The sequence below is a fragment of the Beta vulgaris genome, chromosome 3 (assembly GCF_026745355.1).
Source record: "Beta vulgaris subsp. vulgaris cultivar EL10 chromosome 3, EL10.2, whole genome shotgun sequence".
Taxonomy (NCBI): Eukaryota; Viridiplantae; Streptophyta; class Magnoliopsida; order Caryophyllales; family Amaranthaceae; genus Beta; species Beta vulgaris.
The window spans coordinates 26,832,627-26,859,846 of NC_079204.1; the positions used below are offsets into that span (position 1 = coordinate 26,832,627).

Here is a 27,220-nt window from a genome sequence, read left to right on the forward strand (position 1 = left end):
AGCTTGTTAGATTCAGATTTCAACACAAGAATTTGAGTACATGTTTTCAATTAGTTTTGTAATAGAATATTACTAAGTTTAGACTTTGGTTTATATTATACCTCATAATTCAGTTTATAAAAACATATTTCTATAAATATAATGAGATTGATTAAAGTATCATGTGAGATTAATAATATGATTTATATTATAAGGTTTTGTAGTTAGTTCATAATAGAGTTTAGAAGGTATGAGCAAGTCCATTTATCACTTTGATTTATAGTAGGGATGAATTTTAATTGTTGTCATTATTATTGTGAGGTGATTATTGGAGAATTGTTAAGGAGATATATATATGATTCAAAGCTAATATGAGATCAAGTTTGTGATTCTTGGATGTTGGTGATAAAGTATATGATATTAAAGGTGTATTAGTAAGAAATTGGTTTGTGTATGAGGTAACATTTATGTTCAGCAAAATGAATTTATATGCCAGTGTGTGTTGTAAGGTATTTTTGATATCATATACCGTTTATTGGCATGGTCATGGTTACAGATGCATCTTTATTTAGTGCGATTTGGCTAGCTGAATCGCCCAGCGAACAAATCGCCTCCTTGCTAAAAAGAAAAGCGGACCCGCAAAATAGCGTCTTCGATGTTGCATATAAAAAAGGGTTTCTTTTTCAACCAGGTATCTTTTTTTTTTCTTTTGGCTAAGAAGCCCGTAGGTTGTACGCCAGCCATACGTAGCTTGAACTGTGATGGCCACATGGCTTAGCTATTGTCGATCCTTAAAACGCAGTTGAATGTTCACACTTGATGCAGCGTCTGCAGGTCCTCCATTCACTCCCGGAAATTAAAACAGGAAAAGAGGAATTTGAACCCCTGGTCTGCTGTAGTCAGCCTTAACGATTTGCTTGAACGGCGAGTCTGTCGTCTCCGCATCTTTCCCTTTTGAGGGCGGCTCTTAAGCCTTTGAATGCCGATCTTCGCTTTGGCCGTCTCGTGAAGATCTTCGATCCGAACCTTCGCATGTACTATTTCTTAGAGGATAAACCATGCCTTCGCTATTGCAAGAATATAGCGATCGAAGAGCTATCGCTCAGCTGGTTCGCGTATTACGAAAGCCGTATTGCCCGAAGGGGGATGCTGAAAGAGCGTAGGTAAGTGGTAAGCGTAGGAGGCATGCCCGAAGGACAGCGGCAGCAGTGTGGTTCCAGGAGCTTCCGTTAGATTGAGATCTGCAGGGTGGCGGGGACTTCGGCTGCCTTGTTTCGGGTGAAGAGAAGAGGGTAGTAGGCTTAGTAGGGCTCGAACCTACAATATAACCGTTATGAGCGGTACGTTTCAACCAATTAAACTATAAGCCCTTACGGATCTTTACATGCAATTCTCTCACTTCGGGAAGAGCGGACGGAAAGAGAAGGCCTTTGCTCTATCTGCTTCTTCCGCTTCCCAGGAATGAACAATTGTAAAATCCATTTTTTTTTCCAATTGTTTATAATATATAAATAAATCTTATTTTTATAAAAAAGATTTATTTAGTAAATTAAGTAAGCGACTCAAACTGCCGGTACGCTTTCCGGCTCGCAACGACTTCAAACGGGCGGGGGCTCTCTATTTGCTTGCAATGCCGGCTGTTCGCCTTTAGTTAGAAGTGAAAGTAGAGAGCGTCGGCTGAAATGAAGACCCCTTACAAGAATAGGGAGAAGAGCAAGTACTTCCATTTTCACAAGGACTATGGTCATGAGACCAATGAATGTAAACACCTTAAGAGGGAATTAGAGGATTTAGCTCGAAAAAGAAAGATGAACTCATACTTAACCAAAGGGGGGAAGAAGTTTCATAAGAGAAAAGATAGTTAGAGCAAGCAAAAGGAAAGTGAGAGCACTGATGAAGATGTTGTTCTTGTCATCTTAGGAGGATATGCAGCTGGAGGACCAACTGATAGGTGGCACAAAAACTATTTTAGGGAGCTCGCCCAAATTTTGTTGACTGATCAGACAAAGGCCGATCCCTTCCCAAAAGTAGTAGCTAGTGAACAAGATCGGGGAAAGCTAAGAACCCCTCATGATGATCCCTTGGTTGTGGAGTTGAAGATAACAAGCTTGAGAGTAAGAAGGATTCTAATTGACATCGGAAGCTCGACAAACATCATTAGTGCAGATTGCTTGTCTAAGCTGAAGTTCGATGAGAAAAACTTGGTTCTTGTCCACCATCCAATCATTGGGTCTGGCTATGGAGACACGGCTTATAATGTCATTCTTAGACAACCAACTCTGAATCATGTTAAGGCTGTGATAGTAACTCACCTGTTGCTTATGAAGTTTGAATGTGATGGTGGGCAAATTAGCTCTTGTATGGAGACCAGCAAGCAGCTAGGGAATGTTACTTAACTACTTTGAAACCATCATCATGGAAAGCGAAGAAGCAAGACCAGACGAAGGTCGCTGGCGAATGGAAAATAGTCGATCGAGATTGTGAAAGACCAATCTATGTATATTTTAATATGTAATTCAACTTGGACCTTAATAGTACTCCACTAGGCACTAAAGCCCCATATTGGTTAAGAAAACAAGCATCAATCTTATTTTCTTTATAAATAGCTACTACTCCTTACATCAACTTAGAGTTTGATTTTGTACCTCCTTGGTTAGAAAACAAACTTTATACTCTATTTTCTTAACAAAAAGAAATGAACTATATATATTTTAAAATCTTTGATTATTTGATAATTAAACTATTTAACAATTTATTATTTAAATGCACTTACAGTCTTGTTGTTACAAGGTTGGAAGTCCTTTAACTAAAACATGAAGTCCCACATTGAAACTTTAGTGAAGTTAAGAGGGAAATCAAATTATAAAAGAATATGTAGGGTGAGTTTTTCTCTTAAACAAAACATGGAGTCCCACTTTAAATTTTAGCAATGCTAAGAGGGAAATTAAGTTATAAAAACATATGTAGGATGACTTAAACAAAACATGGAGACCCACATTGAAAACTTAGCAATGCTAAGAGGGAAACCATGTAATTAAAGTATGGGTAGGATGAGATTGGTTTTCCTTCAACGACCCATGGAGTCCCGCATTGAAATTTTAGCAATCCTAAGGGGGAAATCAAGTTATAAAAGCATATGGTGGGTGAGTGAACAAGCTCACCTACTTTCTTGGGCATACTTGGCCTATATGGTTGGGCTTACTGCCTAAGTGTAGCTTTAGTTGTTGACTTGGGCCTACGTGGTTGGGTCTAAGCCCAACATTTTCAAACTAAAATTCGAGTCAAGCCTCAAGCCGGGCTTGGACTTTGTCCTGTCAAGCTCGAGCCGAGTCCAAATATTGGAGGCTCGTCGAGCTTCGAGCTCGAGCTGAGTTTGACTTCCACTAGTTTCAAGCCGAACATGAACATGTTCGGTCTCGATTCAGCTTGTAACACCCCTAATCTAAGTCTTGTGTTATATAAAAATGAATCCAACAAGATAAAAACATAGCAATAAGCACTAGTGTTTAACATAAACGAAAGCATTAATAACACAGATATTTGAATGCACCTCCAACACAAAAGTTAGACGTGGAAATAGGAAGGAGGGGCCAATTACCTCATTACTCGAGGAGCTCTCAAATGTCCTGTCCTTGAGTACCAACAAGAGAATAATCATCTCATTTGTGTGACCACATACAATCATGAAAACATATACAAATAATTATAGCTATATTTGGAAAAAATATATACAAATCAATCACTAAAAACTCGAACAAGATAACAATTATTAGCTTTATTAGCTTAGGTTCGAAGAACAAAACTCCAATTCTTGCCATTTTGTCATATCAACGGATCAAGTCGATGGCGATCAACCCCCTTTATTCATGATTTCCTATCTTTTGCCCGAATTTAATATATAAGGACATCTACTTCATATGATCGAAAAATAACATACCAATGTGTTTCAAATAAGAATGCTGGAGCAACAAAAACCCGAAAACTACAATTCTAAGCAAATGTCTAAAATTTCCAAAAATATAAACGAAAACTGAGCATAAATGTGCAATAAAACAAATTAAAAATCCCCAACAACCATTTTTCATATCCTCTTAATTGGTTCTACATAACCTAACTTACAAGTTTTAAATTCCATTGCACTAATGAGAAACAATTAGATTGAAAGATTTGGATGTACCCAAATGTTTGTCTATTGCTGATAGATGGACGCTCCACTTCGATAACCTTCTAGACAAGCCTCTCAGCATTAAAGACAGGAGCAGGCATAGAGCTGACCTTATTATCAAAGAATCTTATCTGCACTCAATAGCAAAAAAATTCAGCACTCACCCCCACTCTTAATATATAAATGCATGTTTTATGTCTCATGATATATCCAATGTATTTTATTTTACATATTTATACAGATTATATAAATAGATGTTATTATGTACTACCTCCGTCCCATAATATAATGCTTACATTTCATTTTGAGTGTCCCAAAATATTAGACCTAGTTCATTTTATATTAATTTGTTTTGATTAAATTATCCTCAATTTTTACACAAGCAAACTTCCAAAAATATTCTTACCTTTCTCTCAAAAGGTGTGCTTAAAAATGAAAGATCAAATACATGTTTATCAGAAGATAAATTATAAATTCTATAATATGAAATGTCGTAATTAGAAAGTGAGAGATATAAACATAAAAGTAAACTAGAATTCTTATCAATAAAATGCAAAAAATGAAATAAGCGAATTAAATTATAAAGAATGAAAAGCGGAAATAAAATTATTAAATCTAAAAAGCTAAAATAATATAATTCTTACTTCCTTCGTATTCTTTTATGTTTTTCACTTGAAATCTTGACATTGTTTATAATTTTAGAAAATCTTCTAATTTTTTCTTAATATTTAAGTTAAAAAAATAGTCATGTAAAGTGTTATTTGATTCGTCTCGATGAGTATTTTATTGATATTGAATCATTATAATTTTTACTAATATATGAAGAAATATATTTAAGGTCAAAAAAGTAGATTGGTAGATGAAGAAGGTTAAAAATAGCAAAGATAACAAAATACATGGGGAGTATATATGAAGAGAATAAAGTAAAAAGGTGAAAGAAACTAAATATTATAAAAAAATAAAAATACATGCAAAACATTAAATTTAAGAAGGATATAAAAGAAAAGAATTCTTATAACACATAGAGAAAATAATAAAAAAAGTATTGAAAGAAATGGCCTAATAATATGAAAAGACTTGCATAAACATCAAGTTTAAGAAATTGAAAGAGGAGAAACCCAAAGTTCACTATTAAGGCTCCGTTTGGTAGGGCGTAATATATTTTCAGTGTAAAATGATTTTCATGGAAAACAATTTACAATGGAAAATACAATTCCAAAATTAGTTTTCCGTTGTTTGGTTCGATGTAAAAAAAATGATGAAATGAAAGGAAAATGAAAGGGAAAGTAAGGAGGTAGTGAGAGGAGTGTACAAGAGAGAGAAGGAAAATAGTTTTCCCTTCATTTTGAAAGGAAAATGGTTTTCCATCCTTGGGAGAGTAATTTTACCCCAAGGGAAAATGCTTTTACACTCTTTTGCCAACCAAACAATGTAAAACTAAAAATAGAGTAAAATAGTTTTCTGGGAAAACGTTTTACGCCCTACCAAATAGAGCCTAAGTGTCCATCTTTAAGTGATAAACATATGGATCGGAATTCTTACTGTGATACTGTCATCAGGGAGGAAGCCGGATTAGGTTTAGGTGGAGGGCAAGGTATACCTTACTATTTTTATTATTACATTGTGAGGGGTCATTTTACTAAAATTTCTAATTTTCATATATTTGGATCGCTTATATATTATAAGTACGGTCGGGTTAGCAGGAGTCATGGTCCTTTTAGGAGAAAGGCTTGGTAACCAACGGTTTGAGTCCAAAAAAGACTCAAACACCCAAAATAAAACACAATGGTACCATTATAACCTGACATTGGTATCAAATTGTTATCAGGACTGGTACCAAGGTATCAATATTTTTGGAGAATGGTACCATTATAACCTAGCATTGATACCAAGCAAATGTCAGCCACACGCGCGTGAAATCTTCCAACACATAAAATGACCAAATTACCCCCATTTGAGTCCCCTAAGAGACTCAAACGATTGGTTGCCAAGACAAGCTCTTCCTTTTAGACCCACTAAAACCCTCGCCCCTGACTGTTACACGGTACTGTACAAGCTATATGCAAAAAATGTAGATTTGCCATTAATGCAACTTGCTTAGCTACTTGTCAATTTCCCTAGCTACCAGTACCACTATTGAAGATGCTATGAGTAAAATACAATTGATAGTGAAAAATGTTTCCGAAACGAAACATGATGACATGATTAGCTCTACAGCCTAATAAACATAAAATACTTCAACTAGAAAGACTAGAGAAGACTAAAGCCGCCATTCACTGTAGCTAGCTATAATAGTTTACATTTTGTAGCACCAAAAAAGTAAATATCATATTGTTTAAGTCACTCTACGACCATTTAGTCCATCACACATTCACACCTCAAAGCAAGACTCATCAAGTTTGAGTCAGTCTATATATAATAATAACTACTGGCATGCATTCACCAAAAACACATTCACCAAAAACACATTCACCTTGTGCCTCGAATGGCTACTAAAAAGCAGAAGGCCTCTACCTAGATGCATTAAATAAGAGAGAATTCATAGATCAGTTTGCCCAACCCGGCTTAAAGTCAGTGCAAATTGTATCAAGGCAAGGCTTTATGGCCCGTGCAACAGAATGGTTTGGGATTCGAAACACCCGAAATGCATTTAGAGATCGGTTAGGTCCAAGGAATAACCAAAATCCCAAAAAAAAAATCAACTTTGGTTTCCATAGAAACTTCAAGGCAACCCGATTCCGTAACGGAATTGAAATTGGTCCGGATGGTAATCCTTACGTAGGACAACATATGAGACCACCAGAAGCCCGTGTCAAAAAATTAAAGTCGGCACAAATTGTATCAAGACAAGGCTTTATGGCCCGCGCAGCAGAGTGGTTTGGGATTCGAAACACCCAAAATGCATCCAGAGATCGATTAGGCCCAAGGAATAACCGAAATCCCAAAAAAAAAATTAACTTTGGTTTCCATAGAAACTTCAAGTCAACGAGATTCCATGACGGAATTGAAATTGGTCCCGATGGTAATCCTTACGTGGGACAACATATGAGAGCACCAGAAGCCCGTGTCAAAAAATTAAAGTCAGCGCAAATTCCATCAAGACAAGGCTTTATGGAACGCACAGCAGAATGGTTTGGGATTCGAAACACCCAAAATGCATTTAGAGATCGGTTAGGTCCAAGGAATAACCAAAATCCCAAAAAAAAAATCAACTTTGGTTTCCATAGAAACTTCAAGGCAACCAGATTCCGTAACGGAATTGAAATTGGTCCGGATGGTAATCCTTACGTAGGATTACATATGAGAGCACCGGAAGCCCGTGTCAATAAATTAAAGTCGGCGCAAATTGTATCAAGACAAGGCTTTATGGCCCGTGCAGCAGAGTGGTTTGGGATTTGAAACACCCAAAATGCATCCAGAGATCGGCTAGGCCCAAGGAATAACCAAAATCCCAAAAAAAAAACTAACTTTTGTTTTTATAGAAACCTCAAGGCAACTAGATTCCATGACGGGATTGAAATTGGTGCTGATGGTAATCCTTACGTAGGCCTAGATTTGAGAGCACCATAAGCCAATGTCAAACAATCATCTTTTACAGAGAAGTTATGGTAGTTCTTCTGGAGGTGAAATGAACTATATCTTCTAGTTCTCTTTTTAGTATTGTTGTGACAGTTCTTATCATATGACCCATCACGAATTTCCTTGAAATATTTTTGTTTTACATAACCAATTTCTTTATGTTAATCTGGATTTTTTAAAAATTGGATAATCTCGTTGAAGATTCTTAGTGATTTCTATCTGAGTTTTTTGTGTATTATTTGAAGAATGTGAATTCTTCTTACTTTTGTTGAGTTAGAGAATTTTTTTACATTTTTTTTAGTGATTTATATATGGATTCTGTGTGATTGAATATGATTTCTGTTATTTTGGGGGAGTTTGTTGGAGAATATATTGTTATATGCATTCTAATTTTTTTGAAAGAATCGTGCCTTTGAATTATTTTGAAACAATTTAGAAACCAATAAGACAGATTTTATAGGGGCCTATTTTTAGCCATCAACATAGGGCCTCAATATGATTTGGGTCGGGGTTGGTAAGTAGTAAGAGAAAAGGAGGGACAGAGAAATAGGTTAGAAGCGTAAAAAAGTTCACAGCTCTAATAGAAAAACATGAGGTGAGAGAAAGAAAGTAGCAGTGCAATATATTACTTAAATAGGTCAGAAGTGTAAAAAAGTTCACAGCTCTAAGAGAAAAACATAAGGTGAGAGAAAGAAAGTAGCGGTGGAGTACTTTCATACTTTGCACTAAGATGTATATCAGTACATTGTACTAAGAGTCTATCACTCTATCAGTATGTTGCATTAGCTTGTAATTTCTATTTTTTTAAAATTAGGGTCCCCTCCAAATAGAGTCCCATTTTGGACTTGTTTGGTCCTGATCCAAGGAATAACCTAAATCCCAACAAAAAAGTTGACTTTGGTTTTCATAGAAACCTCAAGGCAACCAGATTCAGTGACGGAATTAAAATTAATCTGGATGGTAATACTTATGTAGGCCTAAAGATGAGAGCACCAGAAGCCAGTGAAAAAAAATATCTTTTACAGACTTCCAGTTCTTCTAGAAGTGAAATGAATTATATCTTCTAATTCGCTTTTTAGTATCATTGCATGATTTTATCTTTACCTCTAAAGTTTTGGATTTGCACACATCTTGTTTAAGACTTTTATTTAGGGGCCATTTTGGCATTTTGTAGTAATTTTCATTGAGTAGTATAGGTTTTCGATTATTGTCCAATCTGTTGTTGCGTGATCCAATAGTTATGTAAGTTTTAATATTGAAAGGAAACTATTAGATTGAAGTAAATGTGTTGTGACCTTAATGCTCACCTGAATGGCTACGAGAAAGAATGTGAACACTACGTAGAAACATATAGATGCATATATATAGCGGTATTTTAGGAAACAATTTCCTAACTTTTATCATAGGATCGCAAACATAATCAAACACGTGAATCATTCATAGGATTAGATTTAAAACATTTGTAGCGTGATTTCCTATTGTATACAAACTTCGAAAATTTGAGAGCCCAAATGTTGCTCCTCTAATCAGTCCACGAGCACCAGTTGAACACCAATGTCTGCTAGAACAAAAGAGAAAAGATCCCTTGCTTTTGGTGGTATAAGCACCGATCTTAGGGAATGTATTTAGGATTTCTCAAGCACTCTTTTGTGAAAAAAACTGCTTAAATGATGCCTAAACCCTAATAATATATCCTATACATAATAGAAGAATCCTAGGAAAGTTAGGAGAACTAATTCTCCTCATATTTCCCTTATGACCGGCCATCCCTAATCCTAAATGGATTCGAATTGCTTTTTTCAACTTGTGCTATAATGTGTGACCTTATAGTATTAATGTATTTTAGTTGTAGGTCAAATCAATATTGTCCTACTAATCATATTTATTCTCTAGCAAGAAAATACAATTACTAAAATAATTAACTTTATTATCTTCATAATTTAATTCCTATTTATATTTACTAATTGTCGAGATGTCTAATGGTGCGTTCTCTTCACCTTAATAAATTAAATTTCAGTTCAGATAAGTTCAGATAAGTTTCAATCAGCTCCAATAAGAGCAATAAGCTCAAATCAAGTCTAATAAGGTCTAATAAATTCCAATCAGGTGCAATAAATTCCAATCAGGTCCAATAAGTTTCAATAAGGTCCGAATAGCTAGTCAATGGTCAATAAATATTTGTATTATTGTCCATTATTTTATTATTGATATCACTATTAGTTGATTCTGTTATTATTAGAATTTTAATTAAAGTACAACAATGATTATATCATATTATACTTATATTATTGTCTATTATTTTATTAAATATTTGTATTATTGTCAAGTATTTTATTATTCATATTACTATTAGCTCATTATGTTATTATTAAAATTTTTGAATTAAAATAGCACAATGTATAGTATTATATTTGAATTATTATCTATTATTTTATTATTCATATTACTATTATATTAACAAGACTATTAGATATATTAGTAGTGAGAGTTTAGATAGGCAAGTATATAAATAGTATTTTTTTTGTTAAATTGTTTATCGTAAGAGATAATTAAGAGCTTGTTTGGTTAACCTTCAAATACATGGAAAATTAGAATTCCTAGGAAGTAGGTATATGTGTTGTTGTTTAGTTGGCAAAAACATGGAAAGTAGAACTTCCTAGGAAACTCTATTTCCTAACAAATGGAGGAAATAACTTATCTAGGCCCCCCTAGGTAAGTGAAAATTCCCAAGGGAAATAGAGTCTCTCATGTTCAGCCAAACAAAAAAAATGTACTTCCTAGGAAATGAAATTTCATGGGCAATGCAAATTCAAGAGAAGCTATACTTCCCAACTTCAACCAAGCGACCCCTAATAATAAATATTATTTTAAAGAATAAATTCTAATAATAATTATTTCATAATAAATTTTGAAGGGTAGTACGTTAGGGGTAATATTTATTTTATAACTATATACACAAATTTCGAGTCAAAATAAATAACACAGGAGACAAAGTAACAAAGAAATTATATTTCAATAAATGTATTAAGTACAATCTCTGCAAACAGTTTATAATAAAAATAAACTGAGTCCTCTGATTCTGTTTCGTAGCTTGAGAGTTACACGTGTTGGTGTCGACGTGGAGTTGAATGTAGACTGACCTGTTGTCAACGTCAACCTGAGTTTGAGTGTGGGATGACGTTTTGTCAACGTCGACCTGAGTTTGAGTTTTGATTGGGTATATTCGAATGAGGCTTGACAAAGCTTCAATCTCAGTCGAATATATTTGAGTGTATCTAAACAGTCGACACAGGTTTGATGTGCTTAATGATTAATTGCAAAGAGAATTCTAAGAGAATTAGCTTTTGAGAATTATGATTTTTCCCTCCTTCAACTGAAGGAGGTGAGGTCTGTTTATAGGGATCGAGAACCCTTCATGGACTTGGTAAGTTATGGGTTTGGATCCGTTTATGACTTGAAAGTCTTTTTTACCTTTGCCATTTGACCATTCTATTTGGACTAATGATATGGACTGGCCCAAATATTATAGAACCCAAATTGTATTTGTTTAATTTGGATATGTTATTTAAGTAGGCTAAATTAATTAAAATGGGCTAATCATATTCATTTTAGCTCAATAATAATTAATTTATTTTAATTGTAAAACACTAATAAATTTTTAGTGTCTACAAATTACCCCCTCGAGACCATGTGATGTACACGACTTGTGTTTTGGTATGATGAGGTCTCGACAAATTTGAGTTTTGACTTGAAAGTCCCTTTTTTTTTCATGCAGATCCGAGTAATATCCTACCCAAACAAGAAATTGAGTAAAAGTTTTATACATCTACTACTTGTGAAATCTAATCCTTTTAGGATTTGATATACTTGTTCCCCAAGGATTTTATGTTTTGGGAGAGTACTATCAATGAACACCTATTTAAGCGAGTCAATGGTTGACAATCTCTCGTATATACTCCATACCAAGCGAGTCTGGCTCGACATCATCGTTGACAATCAAAGTAAGCAATTTGACTCTTCTTTTTATTGTCGCACTATTTTTTTTACAGAGTACTGAACTGACTTCTCTTTTGTTATTCAACACAATGGCCCTGTTTGGCAAACAGAGTTTAGAGTTTAGCTTTTAGAGTTTAGAGTTTGTTGTTAGAGTTTTAACTTTTTATTTAGGGGATTTGACTACGGATTTGACTGTTGTTTATATAAATGTGTTTGGTAACACTTAGCTGTTTGATAAAAAAAGATAAATATTTTACGATGTGAAATGACAAAAATACCCTTACTAAATATATAAACTATGCTTTAATTAAAACTAATACTATTAATCTAACCCACACAACCACACTCTCTCCTCACTCCTCCATCACTTCCCACCTACCACACCCCCTCATTCTATTATCCTACCCACACAACCACACTCTCTCCTCTCTCCTCACTCCTCCATCACTATTCTCTTTCTTACTATCAAGGCACACAAATGATCAAGGCCATATAACCAAGATCAAGTCTACACAATCTCGATCAAGGACACGCAATCACCATCAAGGCCACACAACATCTTTATCCTACTGTCTCTCCTCCATCATTTTGGTAATTCGGGTTGTGGGTTTTTGATTTTGGGTGGTTTGAGTTGTAAGTTTTCGTTTTTGGGTGGTTGTGGGTTGTTGGTTTTCGAATCTTGATTGTGGGTTTTCGATTTGGGTGGTTGTTGTTTGTGGGTTTTCAGTTTTGGGTGGTTGTGGTTTGTGGTTGATTGTGGATTGTTCTCGGTGGTGGGGTATTAGTGAGGTTGGTGGGGTGGTGATGTGCTATCGGCAAGTGGGTGGTGGCGGCGCTCGGTGGTCGAAACACAGGTGGGGGTCATTGTTCTTTTTGGTGTTGTGGTGGGTTAATAATTCATTAATGATAATTTAAACAAAATTTATTAAAAGAGACAGTCTAATTTTAATATAAAAGTAGACGTAGTCACTCAATGGATTAAACTAGTTGCAGAAAGAAATTAACCTAATCACTATTAGGCTAATTATGTTTTAAATATTGGACTTACCATTGCCTAATTTTAATTTAAAAATAGACGGTCTCTTACAAGACAAACTCTAATTTAAAATGAGTGAAATAGTCTATAAAAAAATTTGGCTGAAACTCTTAAAAAAACGTTGCCTGAGGGAGCGTTTTCATTTTTAGAATTTTTATATCAAAACTCTATGGAAACCTCTGTTTTACCAAACATGCTCTTTAGAGTTTTGACCCAGGCAAAACTCTAAATGGGGTTAAAAACTCTCTTTTGGGTGCAAAACGCTATTCACCAAACAGGGCCAATAACTTACATTCACCAGGAAACAAAATTCTGCAAGTGGAGGCTTGTAGCATAGCGAATTTGTATTATGTGAAAGAACTAGGTAAGTGCTTTTCATTTTTTTTTTTACTTCTTTGATTTTCGGTTGAATGACAAACAATAATCACCTTATGATCAATTTAATCTACAGTGCTAAAATTCTTCGTCAATCTAACGTGGGCATCATGGCCTCACTACAAAAAATAATCTCAAAGAGGGCAATTAAAATTGCCCTCTTTGATCCAATTTTTGCCTCCTTAGGCTATGAGGGAAATTTTTATATTGCCCTTCCGTTGCCCTCGTAACCTCGTTGTATTAAGTTTCAAGGGCAAATCTGAAAGTTTTGCCCTATTTGTGTTGATCCAAATAAGACAAAGAAAATTGTCCTCCAAATTCATCTATCAAAAAAGACAATAATTTTTGCCCTCCTTGATCATCAAGAAGGATAAAAAATTTTACCCTCCTTGATCATCATGAAGGAGAATATGTTTTGCCGTCTTTGATCATCAAGAAAGACAATAAGTTTTGCCATATTTGATCATCAAGGAGGACAATAAGTTTTCCCTATTTGATCATCAAGGAGGACAATTAACATTGCCCCTATTTGATCATCAAGGAGGACGATTGATTTTGACCTATTTGATCAATGTTAGAATATTTAATATATTTGTATATATTAGCATATATTTGAATTAGTCAAGTGTAATATCCCGAAAATTTAAGCTTGTTTAAATTTAATAAAAAGCTAAGTAATTTGTTTAAAACTTATTTTTAAGATATAGTATGAATTATTTACTCCTTTTATTTGTTTAATCTAAGTTAATTTAGTTATAGATTAAAAAAAAAAGTAGGAAATTACTATTTTAGTACTAGTAAAAGAATTAGAAAATTTCCCAAAAAAAAGGAAATTCACCATCCACACAACCCATCTTCTTCTAAAGCTCCATGACTTGCTCCCAAGGCTCTAGAACTCCTTGCTCCACAGTATACTTCACCATTAATCCACCATTATTTTAATTGAGCCTTGTTCCTAAACTTTCTATAATGGTGTGCTGATTTCACTATTCATCCCCACCCAAAAATCAGAAAACTTTCAACACTTCCACCCAAACCTTCCTGTTTTCCGGCAACCACCACCCGCCTACCCCCTCGCCGGCGCCGACCAGACGCGCGCCACCATCCTCCTTCCTCCTCCACGGCCTGCGCGACACCCCCTCTTCCTCTCCCTCACCTTTTCGCTGCCTCTCCCCTCCCTGTTCGAACTGGGCTGCAGCCTCCCTGCTGCCGCGCCGCACCTGCCGCCAGCCACGTCCGCGCCGCCTTCCTGCCATCCGTCTCGCTGCTGCACCGCCACCTTCTCGCCGGAGCTCCGACCCCACTGCACTGCCTCTCTCCTTGTTAGTTTCACTTAGTGAAGGTATATTACATACCTTTCCCTCCTTTCATAAATTTGAAAAACTTGAGTTATGTTAGTTGGGCTTAGTGATTAATTAACATAACCCATATAGTAAGTTGGACTAATTAATTAAACTACCTTGAATTACTATCTTGTTTTGTTTATGCATAAGTGTACTTCTAACCTTTCAAGTTAAAATATAGAAACTTAGTATAGTTAATAAATCAAGTTGATTGGACTTAGTTAATTAACTTAATATTATAAATTCCACTTATGAAATAATTATACAACCTAATTATAGTATAATATAAATCACGGCATAATCACTAATATTACATCTTTAATATATAATGGTATCTTTGGTTAATTAAGTTATAGTTTCATGTTCACATAGATATAACTTAAGTTTATGTATTATAAAGTAATACTAATCAAGTACACTTGGATCTTTAAGTATAATGTTGTATGCTTAATCTATAATTAATTAATTATAATCCACTTGTAGCTTGAGTAAATGACTATCACTTTTTACTTTGTAAATTAAGCAAGTCACTTATACAAGGACACTAATTAGTATGAAATATCACTATACAAAGCTAGAGCTTAACAATGAGTTAGATATCACCTTATTATTAAAAGTCTAACTAAAGTATGAAAGTTCTATAATTATACCTTCAAGTCATTAAACATGAATTTCCATGAATCTTATAAGACAACCCATCACATCAAGGTGACAGGATTCGAACCTATGGCCCTCTGTACCCAAAACAGATGCGCTGACCAGACTGCGCTACACCTCGTTTCACCCTCCGAAGCATATAGATCTACCCGATCGATCAAGACTCGAACCGAACTCGCTCATCCTTTTTGGACCCTTCGCCCGCTTAGAAGTGGATTCGAACCACTGACACAAGGATTTTCAGTCCTTTGCTCTAACCAGCTGAGCTACCTGAACCACTTTCCTAAAGTCTGTTTTCTTCATCGAATAGCGCCCTACACTTTCTTCTTAAGTCAGAATAAAGAGAAAATGGAAGTTTCAGTTAAGGGCCCTTTTCGCTTAGTGGCTGTTACTAAATAAATAGTTTTACTTTTACATAAGTTAGTGACCAAGTTAGTAAAGTCAAGATTATAGTTTAGGTAATAAATGATGGGGTTACATAATTAACTTCATGAACTCACTATTAAGTTATACTACCTCTGTTTTTTTTTAGTTGCAACATTTGCTTTTTCACATTTGCCGAGACGATTCTTTGAACATTAATATCTCTAATTGGGTGTAAGTAAAAATTATAAAAATTTGATATTTGGAGTTGTCGCATTGAGACGAATCTAACAAGACCCCACTTGACTATGTTTTTTCTTATATAATAATGCGAGATAGTTCATCAAAGTTGGTTGATGAATAGTGCCACAAACCAAATGTTGCAACTAAAAAAATACGGAGGTAGTATTAAAGTACTTCCTATAATGGGCACATGATGGAAATGGATCGTAAAGTTTAAATCTAGATTAAAATATTAATAAGTCGTCTTTTATTAATCTTTGAATAGATTAGAAAGGAAAAGGGATATTACAAGCCTCCCCCGGCTATCAAGTATAATAATCGCGACTCGAGGTAACGTCTACTGCTAACACCCGCACTCCCCTTCCAACTATGTTTTATGACGCTTTTACATAATGTTTTGATGTATGTGTTTATGGATTGCGGGATATGAAATGTTTTGCTAACTGATGTTTACGATGATGTTATGATATAAACTATTTTTCATGATGCCTAAAAGATGTTTTATGACGTAAATATAAAAATGACGAAACATGATAAATGAAAGTGAAAGATGCTTTATGGCAGTATTATGTTCTTTGGGTCGTGCACGTGTCATTATGTTATACGGCGGCAACGCCACCTTCTGATGGGGGACAACGTCCTCGGTGGTACCCGCATTATGTTTGGCATTATATGCCACCTTCTGATGGGGGACAAATGTCCTCGGTGGCTTTGCCTTATGTTATTATGTTTGGCATTATATGACACCTTCTGATGGGGGACAAAGGTCCTCGGTGGCTTTGCCTTATGTTATGATGTATGGCTTTATGCCACCTTCTGATCGGGGACATATGTCCTCGATGGCTTAGCCTTCTGTTGTACTCGCCGAATAACCAAAAGAAGATTTCTGATAATTAATATTATATAATGATGAATTACAATACGTATCTTTCTTTTAAATTCCTGATATGAATTACGAAATGGTTTAACCATATTCTCCCCTCTCTGTTTGCAATAAAATGATTTGAAATGAATTTACGCTGTTAGAGTAGTATGTTACTGGGCCTCGGCTCATGACATTTTGTTTTCTGTTTTAGGTACCGATGGGGATGACGGAATGGCTTAGCAGTGAGGAATTGATATTAGAATGACTCAAACACTTATAGTTTTTGTAACCTAAGTAGTTAGTTAGTTAATTAACATTAACGTTTTTCTACTTTAATATAACATAGTACGTTTAAGTTTCCATGTTATTATATGTTTATGTAAGTATGTTGCCTTGTATTTTCCTAATGGAAAGTACGGCAGTAACGCACCGACCAAAAGCTAGGACTTCCGCTGCTAATAATCAAGATTAATTAACCTAATAAAGATGCTTAGAGGTCGGGGAGTTACAGAGTGGTATCAGAGCAAAAGGTTCTGAGGACCGTAAAATAAACCCAGGAACAAGATCCAACGGGTTTTAGGACTAAAACGAGCAAAAAGAGAGTAGGTTAAGTAAGAAAATATGTTAAGTTTGAAAATATTAAAACAAGTTCGGTAAAATTTGATGATGAAAATTAGTAGTAAATCGGTTATCAAGTTAATGTAAATATGAATGTATATGAGTAGTAATAAAAAGGGAAGATGAATAAGTAATGAAAAACTAATGTAATAAAATATGAGCGTGAGTGTTAGGATCGGGACGGGATCATTTTACACTATTTATTAACGACTAAATATAGTTACAAAAACGTAACTCCGTCAAGCATCTTGTATTTTAGAGGATGGCATCAAGCGAAAGCGAACGTACGAAAGAGGGAAACGCAAACAACGCTGATTTGGAGGAAATGAGAGCAAGACTCGACACACTTCGAAACGACCCTATTTTCAAGGACTCCTCCGGAGAAACAGATGGGAATCAATTGAACTTGATGGGACTCATGATGATGGAGATTCTGCAAGGGAACGGGGAACGACCGAAAACTGAGCAAGAGGAATGCTCTAACATGTTCAAGAAGTTCTGCACTCATAATCCGCCAACCTATGACGGCAAGCCAGACCCCACGGAGTTCGAAGAATGGCTCAACAGCATGGAGAAGCTGTTTGATGCTACTCAATGCCCAGACAAGTGGAAGGTCAACTTTGCAGTCTTTTATCTGAAAGGACAAGCTGATCTGTGGTGGAAAACTGCAAAGGAGATGCAAGATCAACCGATTTTTGGTTGGGAAAAGTTAAAAGAAGCTATGAGAAGACAATTCTATCCCCCGTCTCTACAGCTGCAAATGGAGTTTGAATTTATTCATCTGAAGCAGAGGAACATGTCTGTATTAGAGTATGCAGTGAAGTTTAATGAGCTCGCACGATTCGCTCCCGACTTAGTAACCACTAACCGACAGAGAATGAACCGCTTTGAAGGAGGCCTGAACCTTGACATCCAAGTAAAATTGGCAGCGCACATGAGTAACTCCTACCAAGAACTATATGATAGAGCCATCAATGTCGAGCGGAAAATGAAACTCCATGAAGAGGTGTACGAGAATGGAAAAGAAAAGATAAACCCCAGAATAGTCAATTGAGCAATGGCTTCAACAAGAGGCTAAACATGGGGTACTCAGAGGCTAATCGTTATCAAAGACAATTCCTACAATGTAACAAGTGTGGTAAGCAAGGACACCTAGAAAAGGATTGTCGCCATGGAACGGGTCAATGTTTTCGATGTGGTAAGCGAGATCACCTAGTCAGGGATTGTCCCATACCAGACACTCGAGGCCAAATCCGGGAGAATTTCGGCCACGAAAGAATTCAAGGGAATGATCGAAATTTTAAATATAATGGTAATACAAGTAACAATAACAAGAATCCCACACGAGGAGCTTCACAAATTGGAAGAGTATACACGATGCGACAGACTGAAGGTGACGATGTTGCCAATGGTACTCACTCAAATTCTAATATCGATGCTTAAATAATATCGTTGGCATGCATTGACAGCTAGCTAGAATACCATTTAACTACTGCTTAGGTATACCTGTAAGAAACGATCTTTTTTTAACTCAAAGCATGCGTATCAAACAAGTTTTATGAAGCGCAATTTTAAAGTTCCAAGTTTCGAGGACGAAACTTTTTATAAGGGGTGAGGATGTAATATCCCGAAAATTTAAGCTTGTTTAAATTTAATAAAAAGCTAAGTAATTTGTTTAAAACTTATTTTTAAGATATAGTATGAATTATTTACTCCTTTTATTTGTTTAATCTAAGTTAATTTAGTTATAGATTAAAAAAAAAAGTAGGAAAAGTTAATATTTTAGTACTAGTAAAAGAATTAGAAAATTTCCAAAAAAAAAGGACATTCACCATCCACACAACCCATCTTCTTCCTCAAGCTCCATGACCTTGCTCCCCAAGGCTTCTAGAACTCCTTGCTCCCCAAGTTTACTTCATCATTAATCCACCATTATTTTAATTGAGCCTTGTTCCTAAACTTTCTATAAATGGTGTGCTGATTTCACTAGTCATCCCCACCCAAAAATCAGAAAACTTTCAACACTTCCACCCAAACCTTCCTGTTTTCCGGCAACCACCACCCGCCTGCCCCTCGCCGGCGCCGACCAGACGCGCGCCACCATCCCCCTTCCTCCTCCACGGCCTGCGCGACACCCCCTCTTCCTCTCCCTCACCTTTTCGCTGCCTCTCCCCTCCCTGTTCGAACTGGGCTGCAGCCTCCCTGCTGCCGCACCGCACCTGCCGCCAGCCACGTCCGCGCCGCCTTCCTGCCGTCCGTCTCGCTGCTGCACCGCCACCTTCTCGCCGGAGCTCCGACCCCCACTACACTGCCCCGTCTTCTCCTTGTTAGTTCACTTAGTGAAGGTATATTACATACCTTTCCCTCCTTTTATAAATTTGAAAAACTTGAGTTATGTTAGTTGGGCTTAGTGATTAATTAACATAACCCATATAGTAAGTTGGACTAATTAACTAAACTACCTTGAATTACTATCTTGTTTTGTTTATGCATAAGTGTACTTCTAACCTTTCAAGTTAAAATATAGAAACTTAGTATAGTTAATAAATCAACTTGATTGGACTGAGTTAATTAACTTAATATTATAAATTCCACTTTATGAAATAAATATACAACCTAATTATAGTATAATATAAATCACGGCATAATCATTAATATTACATCTTTAATATATAATGGGTATCTTTGGTTAATTAAGTTATAGTTTCATGTTCACATAGATATAACTTAAGTTTATGTATTATAAAGTAATACTAATCAAGTACACTTGGATCTTTAAGTATAATGTTAGTATGCTTAATCTATAATTAATTAATTATAATCCCACTTGTAGCTTGAGTAAATGACTATCACTTTTCTTTTGTAAATTAAGCAAGTCACTTATACAAGGACACTAATTAGTATGAAATATCACTAGTACAAGCTAGAGCTTAACAATGAGTTAGATATCACCTTATTATTAAAAGTCTAACTAAAGTATGAAAGTTCTATAATTATACCTTCAAGTCATTAAACATGAATTTCCATGAATCTTATAAGTAGTGGCTGTTACTAAATAAATAGTTTTACTTTTACATAAGTTAGTGACCAAGTTAGTAAAGTCAAGAATTATAGTTTAGGTAATAAATGATGGGTTACATAATTAACTTCATGAACTCACTATTAAGTTATATTAAAGTACTTCCTATAATGGGCACATGATGGAAATGGATCGTAAAGTTTAAATCTAGATTAAAATATTAATAAGTCGTCTTTTATTAATCTTTGAATAGATTAGAAAGGAAAAGAGATATTACAAGCCTCCCCCGGCTATCAAGTATAATAATCACGACTCGAGGTAACGTCTACTGCTAACACCCGCACTCCCCTTCCAACTATGTTTTATGACGCTTTTACATAATGTTTTGATGTATGTGTTTATGGATTGCGGGATATGAAATGTTTTGCTAACTGATGTTTACGATGATGTTATGATATAAACTTTTTTCATGATGCTTAAAAGATGTTTTATGACGTAAATATAAAAATGACGAAACATGATAAATGAAAGTGAAAGATGGTTTATGGCAGTATATGTTCTCTGGGCGTGCACGTGTTTTATGTTATAGGCGGCAACGCCACCTTCTGATGGGGGAAACGTCCTCGGTGGTACCCGCATTATGTTTGGCATTATATGCCACCTTCTGATGGGGGACAAAGGTCCTCGGTGGCTTTGCCTTATGTTATTATGTTTGGCATTATATGCCACCTTCTGATGGGGGACAAAGGTCCTCGGTGGCTTTGCCTTATGTTATGATGTATGGCTTTATGCCACCTTCTGATGGGGGACATATGTCCTCGGTGGCTTAGCCTTCTGTTGTACTCGCCGAATAACCAAAAGAAGATTTCTGATAATTAATATTATATAATGATGAATTACAATACGTATCTTTCTTTTAAATTCCTGATATGAATTACGAAATGGTTTAACCATATTCTCCCCTCTCTGTTTGCAAATAAAATGATTTGAAATGAATTTACGCTGTTAGAGTGGTATGTTACTGGGCCTCGGCTCATGACGTTTTGTTTTCTGTTTTAGGTACCGATGGGGATGACGGAATGGCTTAGCAGTGAGGAATTGATATTAGAATGACTCAAACACTTATAGTTTTTGTAACCTAAGTAGTTAGTTAGTTAATTAACATTAACGTTGTTCTACTTTAATATAACATAGTACGTTTAAGTTTCCATGTTATTATATGTTTATGTAAGTATGTTGCCTTGTATTTTCCTAATGGAAAGTACAGCAGTAACGCACCGACCAAAGGCTAGGACTTCCGCTGCTAATAATCAAGATTAATTAACCTAATAAAGATGCTTAGAGGTCGGGGCGTTACATCAAGTGTATATTAGTTTCCTGATTTGTAACCTAGAATAGTGCTTAGTTTGTATGGTATATAAACTGATTTGGTTAATGAAGATAATCAAGGGATTATTCTCTTTCATGGTATCAACCAACCCTAGATTCTAATTCCTCTCTTCCGCCTTTTCTCTTTCTCTATCCCCTATCCCGTCCTGTTATCCGGCAGCCACCATGGTTACCACCAAAGGCTCCACATTTCACCCTGCCCTCACCGTCTCCAATATCAAGAACAATATCCCTATTACTCTTGACCTGGAGCATATACAATACGGGACATGGGCTGAACTTTTTAAGGTTCATGCGAGATCTCATCGGGTCTTGCACCACATTATTTCTCCTGATGATGCGTCGGCTTCCACGCCCACCACTGATGCCGAGAAGGAATTATGGATAACGCTCGATGCTACTGTGCTACAATGGTTATATTCAACGATCTCCACTGACCTCTTGCAAACAATTATCGAACCGGATATGACTGCCATGGCTGCGTGGAATAGATTGCGTGACATTTTTCAAGACAACAAGAACTCCCGGGTTGATGTACTTGAACAAGAATTTTCACATCTTGACATGGCAGATTTTCCGACGGCTTCGGCTTACTGCCAACGCCTTAAAGAGTTGTTTGATCAACTCAAACAAGTGGGCACTCCTATTTCGAATGATCGGTTTGTTTTACAGCTTGTTTCGGGTCTCACGTCGGCTTACAAGACGGTTGTCACATTTATCCGGCAAACTACTCCTCTTCCTCCATTCTATCAGGCCAGATCCATGCTCACGCTAGAGGAAGCGGGGCTTCCAAACAAGCCACCGCCGGTGCCACCTCTGCCATGGTGGCAGCCTCGTCCTTCGATGCCGAGGACACTTCTCATGACTCTGCCCCTCTCCATCATCATCAAGGTGGGAAAAAGGCTCCCGCTCGAAATTCCTGCAAACGTCCTAGCGGCGGTCGGGGTGGCGGCAAACCGGGTGGCCGCGGTGGGGGTGGTGGCAGACGTGGCAGGGGACAGCAGCAGCCGCCGTGGTTCCAGCAACAGTGGGCGAGTGGTGGGAGTTTGTGGCCTTGGCAGTGGCCTTGGACTCCTCTCCCATGTCCGTATCCCGCAGTAGGCCAGCCATATTGGGCCAGGCCCAGTTTCTCTTCGAGGCCTCCTCAACCAGGGCCTGGTGTGTTAGGCCAACGCCCACAGGCCTATTCTGCTACTACTGGGCCAGCTCCTACGCCTACCAACATTGAAGCTGCAATGTACACACTTGGGCTCTCTTCTCCGGATTTCAACTGGTATATGGACATTGGAGCGACATCTCATATGACTTCCGGGCAAGGTAATCTCTCGTCTTATTTTAATTTAAGCACCAATCATGGCATTCAAGTTGGTAATGATAGTACTATTCCTATTTCTGGTTATGGTCATACAACCTTGCCTTCCCCACACCCTCCCCTCACTCTAAAAAATGTCCTTCATGCACCTAACTTGATTAAAAACTTAGGTTCCGTTCGAAAATTTAACACTGATAACTCTGTTACTGTTGAATTTGATCCTTTTGGATTTTCTGTGAATGACCTTCAGACGGGGATATGTCTCATGAAATGCCATAGTAAGGGTGAGCTTTATCCCATCACCAACACCATCACTTCTGCTCAACCATCATCTTTTGCAGCTTTAGCTATCTCTGTGTGGCATGAGAGGCTTGGACATCCGGGGCCCTCTATTCTTCGAACTCTCCAACAAAATAAACTTATTGATTGTAGTGGTTCTAGTAGTTCTCATTTCTGTAACTCTTGTCCTCTTGGAAAACATATCAAATTGCCATTTCTAGTATCTTCTTCTACTACCATGTTGCCATTTGATATTATTCATAGTGATTTATGGACTTCTCCTATTTTGACATTTGCGGGTCACCGTTATTATATGTTATGCTTGGATGATTATTCTAATTATTTGTGGACCTTCCCCCTATCAAAAAAATCTGATGCCTATGCAATTTTTGTTTCATTCCATGCTTGGATTCGAACCCAATTCGGACGAGACATCAAAAACATACAATGTGATAATGGGAAAGAATTTGATAATGGGCCTTTTCGGGATTTTTGTAAGCTTAATGGTATTGACCTTCGTTTATCTTGTCCTTATACATCATCACAAAATGGTAAAGCTAACCGAAAGATAAGAACCATTAACAATATTATTCGAACCCTTTAGCTCATGCCTCATTACCTTCTTCCTTTTGGCACCATGCTTTATCTATGGCCACATATCTCCTCAATATACTTCCAAGCAAACTCTTGGATTATCACTCTCCACTCAAAATTCTATATCAACGGGATCCCCTTTACTCTCATCTCCGGGTTTTTTGGGTGTTTATGCTACCCTCTCTATCCCTCCACTACTATTCATAAACTTCAACCTCGTTCTACTCCATGTGTCTTTTTGGGATATCCTACTAATCACCGAGGTTACAAGTGCTATGATATATCGTCTCGAAAAATAATTGTGAGCCGCCATGTGATTTTTTGATGAAACTCAATTTCCAATTGCAAAAACTCACAATCCATCCCCTTCTTCCTATTCCTTTTTAGATGAGGGCCTTTCCCCTTATGTAGCTCATCATCTGGCCCACACGGCCCCTCCTCCGTCCAGCCCTTCTCCTAGCCCATCCTCGTCTACTGGGCCTTCTTCGTCCACTGGACCTCCACGATCGCGCCTCACAGCAGGCCCCCCTACTCACCTGCAGACTAGTTCTCCTCCGTGTGAACCCCACCCGCATACTTCACCTGTTCTTGGGCCTGCCCATCAGCAGCCCATGTCCTCCCCAGGCCCCCTGCCACATTCTCCCTCTCCAACTTCATCTCCTGCCATGCCAGCCATTACCTCCACACGCCCAGGCCCGGTTACTAGAAGCCAAAGAAGGGTTGTTAAACCCAAAAACATTTTTTTCCCTCCACACCTCCACTATAAAATCTCCCTTACGCCATACCCCGGTTGAGGCTTTGCGTGACCATAATTGGAAACTGGCTATGGATGCTGAGCATGATGCTCTCATTAAAAATGAGACGTGGGAGTTAGTGCCCCGTCCCTCGGGAGTTAATGTGATTCGTTCTATGTGGATTTTTGCTCATAAACATAACTCTGACGGTTCTTTTGAGCGACATAAAGCTCGTCTTGTAGGTGATGGTAAAACACGGCAGGTTGGTGTCGATTGTGGGGAAACTTTCAGTCCAGTGGTCAAACCGACCACCATTCGCACCGTTCTCAGCCTGGTCTATCTAAGGGTTGGCCTATTCATCAGTTGGATGTGAAGAATGCTTTTTTGCATGGCACTCTTAGTGAGACAGTTTACATGCATCAGCCTATGGGCTACAGAGACCCTACTCATCCAGATCATGTTTGTATGTTGAAGAAGTCATTATATGGCCTGAAACAAGCCCCTCGGGCTTGGTATCAGCGGTTTGCTGACTATGTCTCTACTATTGGTTTTTCTCACAGCACTTCTGATCATTCTCTCTTTATTTATCGCCACAGCGATTCTATGGCTTATTTATTGTGGTATGTCGATGACATTATTTTGACAGCATCATCTGAGACATTGCTCAGGTCCATCATCTCTCGCCTTAGTTCTGAGTTTGCTATGAAGGACTTGGGTGCTTTGAGTTATTTTTTGGGCATTGCTGTTACTCGTCATGCAGGTGGTATGTTCCTGTCTCAGCGCTAGTATGCTACTAAGATTATTGATCGTGCTGGGATGTCTACTTGCAAGCCCTCTCCCACTCCTGTTGACACTAAACCCAAGTTGGGTGCTACTTCTAGTGAACCGTATGCAAATCCATCTCATTATAGGAGCCTAGCTGGGGCTCTTCAGTGTCTCACTTTTACTCGCCCTGATATTTCTTATGCAGTGCAACAGGTGTGTCTCTATATGCATGATCCTTATGAGGCTCATATGCTGGCTCTTAAACGTATTGTTCGATACCTCCAGGGCACTTTGGATCATGGTTTGCATCTTTACCCCTCATCCATCTCCACTTTTATTTCATATACTGATGCTGATTGGGGTGGATGTCCGGATACCCGGCGCTCCACATCTGGGTAATGTGTGTTTCTTGGTGACAATCTCCTGTCTTGGTCGCCTAAACGCCAACCTACTCTCTCCCGGTCTAGTGCAGAGTCCGAATATCGGGGTGTTGCCAATGTTGTTTCGGAGTCTTGTTGGCTCCGTAACCTGTTATTGGAACTTCATTGTCCTATTCTCAAGGCTACTATGGTTTACTGTGATAATGTTAGTGCGATCTATCTCTCTGGGAATCCTGTTCAACATCAGCGCACTAAACATATTGAGATGGATATTCACTTTGTTCGTGAAAAGGTTGCTCGCGGTCAAGTGCGAGTTATGCATGTTCCTTCTCGCTATCAGATTGCCGGCATATTTACTAAGGGTCTTCCTTTGGTTTTATTTGAGGATTTCAGGAACAGTCTCAGTATCCGTGAACCTCCCCCTTCGACTGCGGGGGTGTGTTAGAATATGTAATATATTTGTATATATTAGCATATATTTGAATTAGTCAAGTGTATATTAGTTTCCTGATTTGTAGCCTAGAATAGTGCTTAGTTTGTATGGTATATAAACTGATTTGGTTAATGAAGATAATCAAGGAATTATTCTCTTAGAAAGACAATTAGTTTTGCCCTCTTCGATTATTGTCAATAATGACAATTCCTTTTGCCCCCTTTGATTTATTCATAGCCTCCTTTGCTATTTTTCTTTTACAATAAAGTGAATTAAAAAAAGTGAATAGAGTAAGAAAAAACTACAAATTGGTGGCTTAGCTGATGGGATTCATCTAATGAAACTTATTAGAGTGTTTCACACACTTAAGCCATAGACAACTGAGGTTCTTATCACAAACTTGGCGGCGTTATAGGATTATAGCCATGAAGTCAATAGTAGATTACACCAACACATTGGAAAAGAGAATATAATTAACATCATCAAAATGAAAGTCTAGTGTTTTAAACTTAAAACATACCTCTTCACCGAAAGCCCAATATTCATGGTCATTTGTACTCATCTCAGAATGCCCACGGCAAAATGGAAACATTGCACCAACACCCATCCACCTTCCAAATAACATTGGTGTTGCATTATCAGCAAATCCACTAATATCTGGGCCAGAAAGAGGTTGTCTATTAAGGCTTTGTGCCCCCCTAAAGTCATGGTAGAAAGTTAAAAAGAAAGTACAAGCATTTCTTTTTGAGTTCATTACTTAGCACAAGAACATTTCAAATATAAAGGACGAGCACAATTTTACTTCCAAACTACTGCATTACAATAGGAAAGGTACAAATAAACAACAGATATATAGTTATTTCTATAGAACAGCAGAATTCTGACACTTACATCAATTGCCAAAAAATAATCGTATGACGAACCCTAACCTTTGAGACAAAAAAACGCAAGTGTCGGCACATAATACCTGCATAATATTGAGAAGAATCGAGAAATTGAGCGTAAGAAACCTTTAAATTGAGCGAGCAAGTTATACTGAGTAAGAAAAAAAAAAGATATTAAAAAGGCATATGAATCACGGAACTTCTGCATTAAC

The 27,220-nt window shown here is 37.1% G+C and overlaps 2 protein-coding genes, 1 long non-coding RNA gene and 1 other non-coding gene across 4 annotated transcripts; 2 read left to right on the top strand and 2 right to left on the bottom strand.

The window, feature by feature from the left end:
• Nucleotides 1-1,661: 1,661 nt before the first annotated feature.
• Nucleotides 1,662-2,375, top strand: LOC125495574 (uncharacterized). The gene is made up of 2 exons (XM_048640333.1): nucleotides 1,662-1,839; nucleotides 1,900-2,375. The coding sequence occupies exons 1-2, from the start codon at nucleotides 1,662-1,664 to the stop codon at nucleotides 2,373-2,375; spliced, it is 654 nt and encodes a 217-aa protein (XP_048496290.1).
• Nucleotides 2,376-3,536: 1,161 nt separating this feature from the next.
• LOC125496019 (uncharacterized) lies at nucleotides 3,537-27,220 on the bottom strand. The gene is made up of 2 exons (XM_048641333.2): nucleotides 26,645-27,220; nucleotides 3,537-4,275 (listed from the first exon to the last, which is right to left on the bottom strand). The coding sequence occupies exons 1-2, from the start codon at nucleotides 26,876-26,878 to the stop codon at nucleotides 4,207-4,209; spliced, it is 303 nt and encodes a 100-aa protein (XP_048497290.1). The 5' UTR covers nucleotides 26,879-27,220; the 3' UTR covers nucleotides 3,537-4,206.
• TRNAF-GAA (transfer RNA phenylalanine (anticodon GAA)) lies at nucleotides 15,333-15,406 on the bottom strand. The gene has a single exon. It is a non-coding gene; the product is annotated as a tRNA-Phe (tRNA).
• LOC130590910 (uncharacterized) lies at nucleotides 16,000-16,956 on the top strand. Its single transcript, XR_008968787.1, has 2 exons — nucleotides 16,000-16,066; nucleotides 16,813-16,956. It is a non-coding gene; the product is annotated as an uncharacterized LOC130590910 (long non-coding RNA).

Bases quoted from the DNA above. Each gene is read 5' to 3' on its own strand.
- LOC125495574 (XM_048640333.1), top strand. From the start codon at position 1,662: ATGAAGACCCCTTACAAGAATAGGGAGAAGAGCAAGTACTTCCATTTT. The intron at 1,840-1,899 runs GTTAGAGCAAGC...TTGTCATCTTAG, and splicing joins GTTTCATAAGAGAAAAGATA to GAGGATATGCAGCTGGAGGA.
- LOC125496019 (XM_048641333.2), bottom strand. From the start codon at position 26,878: ATGAACTCAAAAAGAAATGCTTGTACTTTCTTTTTAACTTTCTACCAT. The intron at 4,276-26,644 runs GTATGTTTTAAG...TATTGAGTGCAG, and splicing joins ATTGGGCTTTCGGTGAAGAG to ATAAGATTCTTTGATAATAA.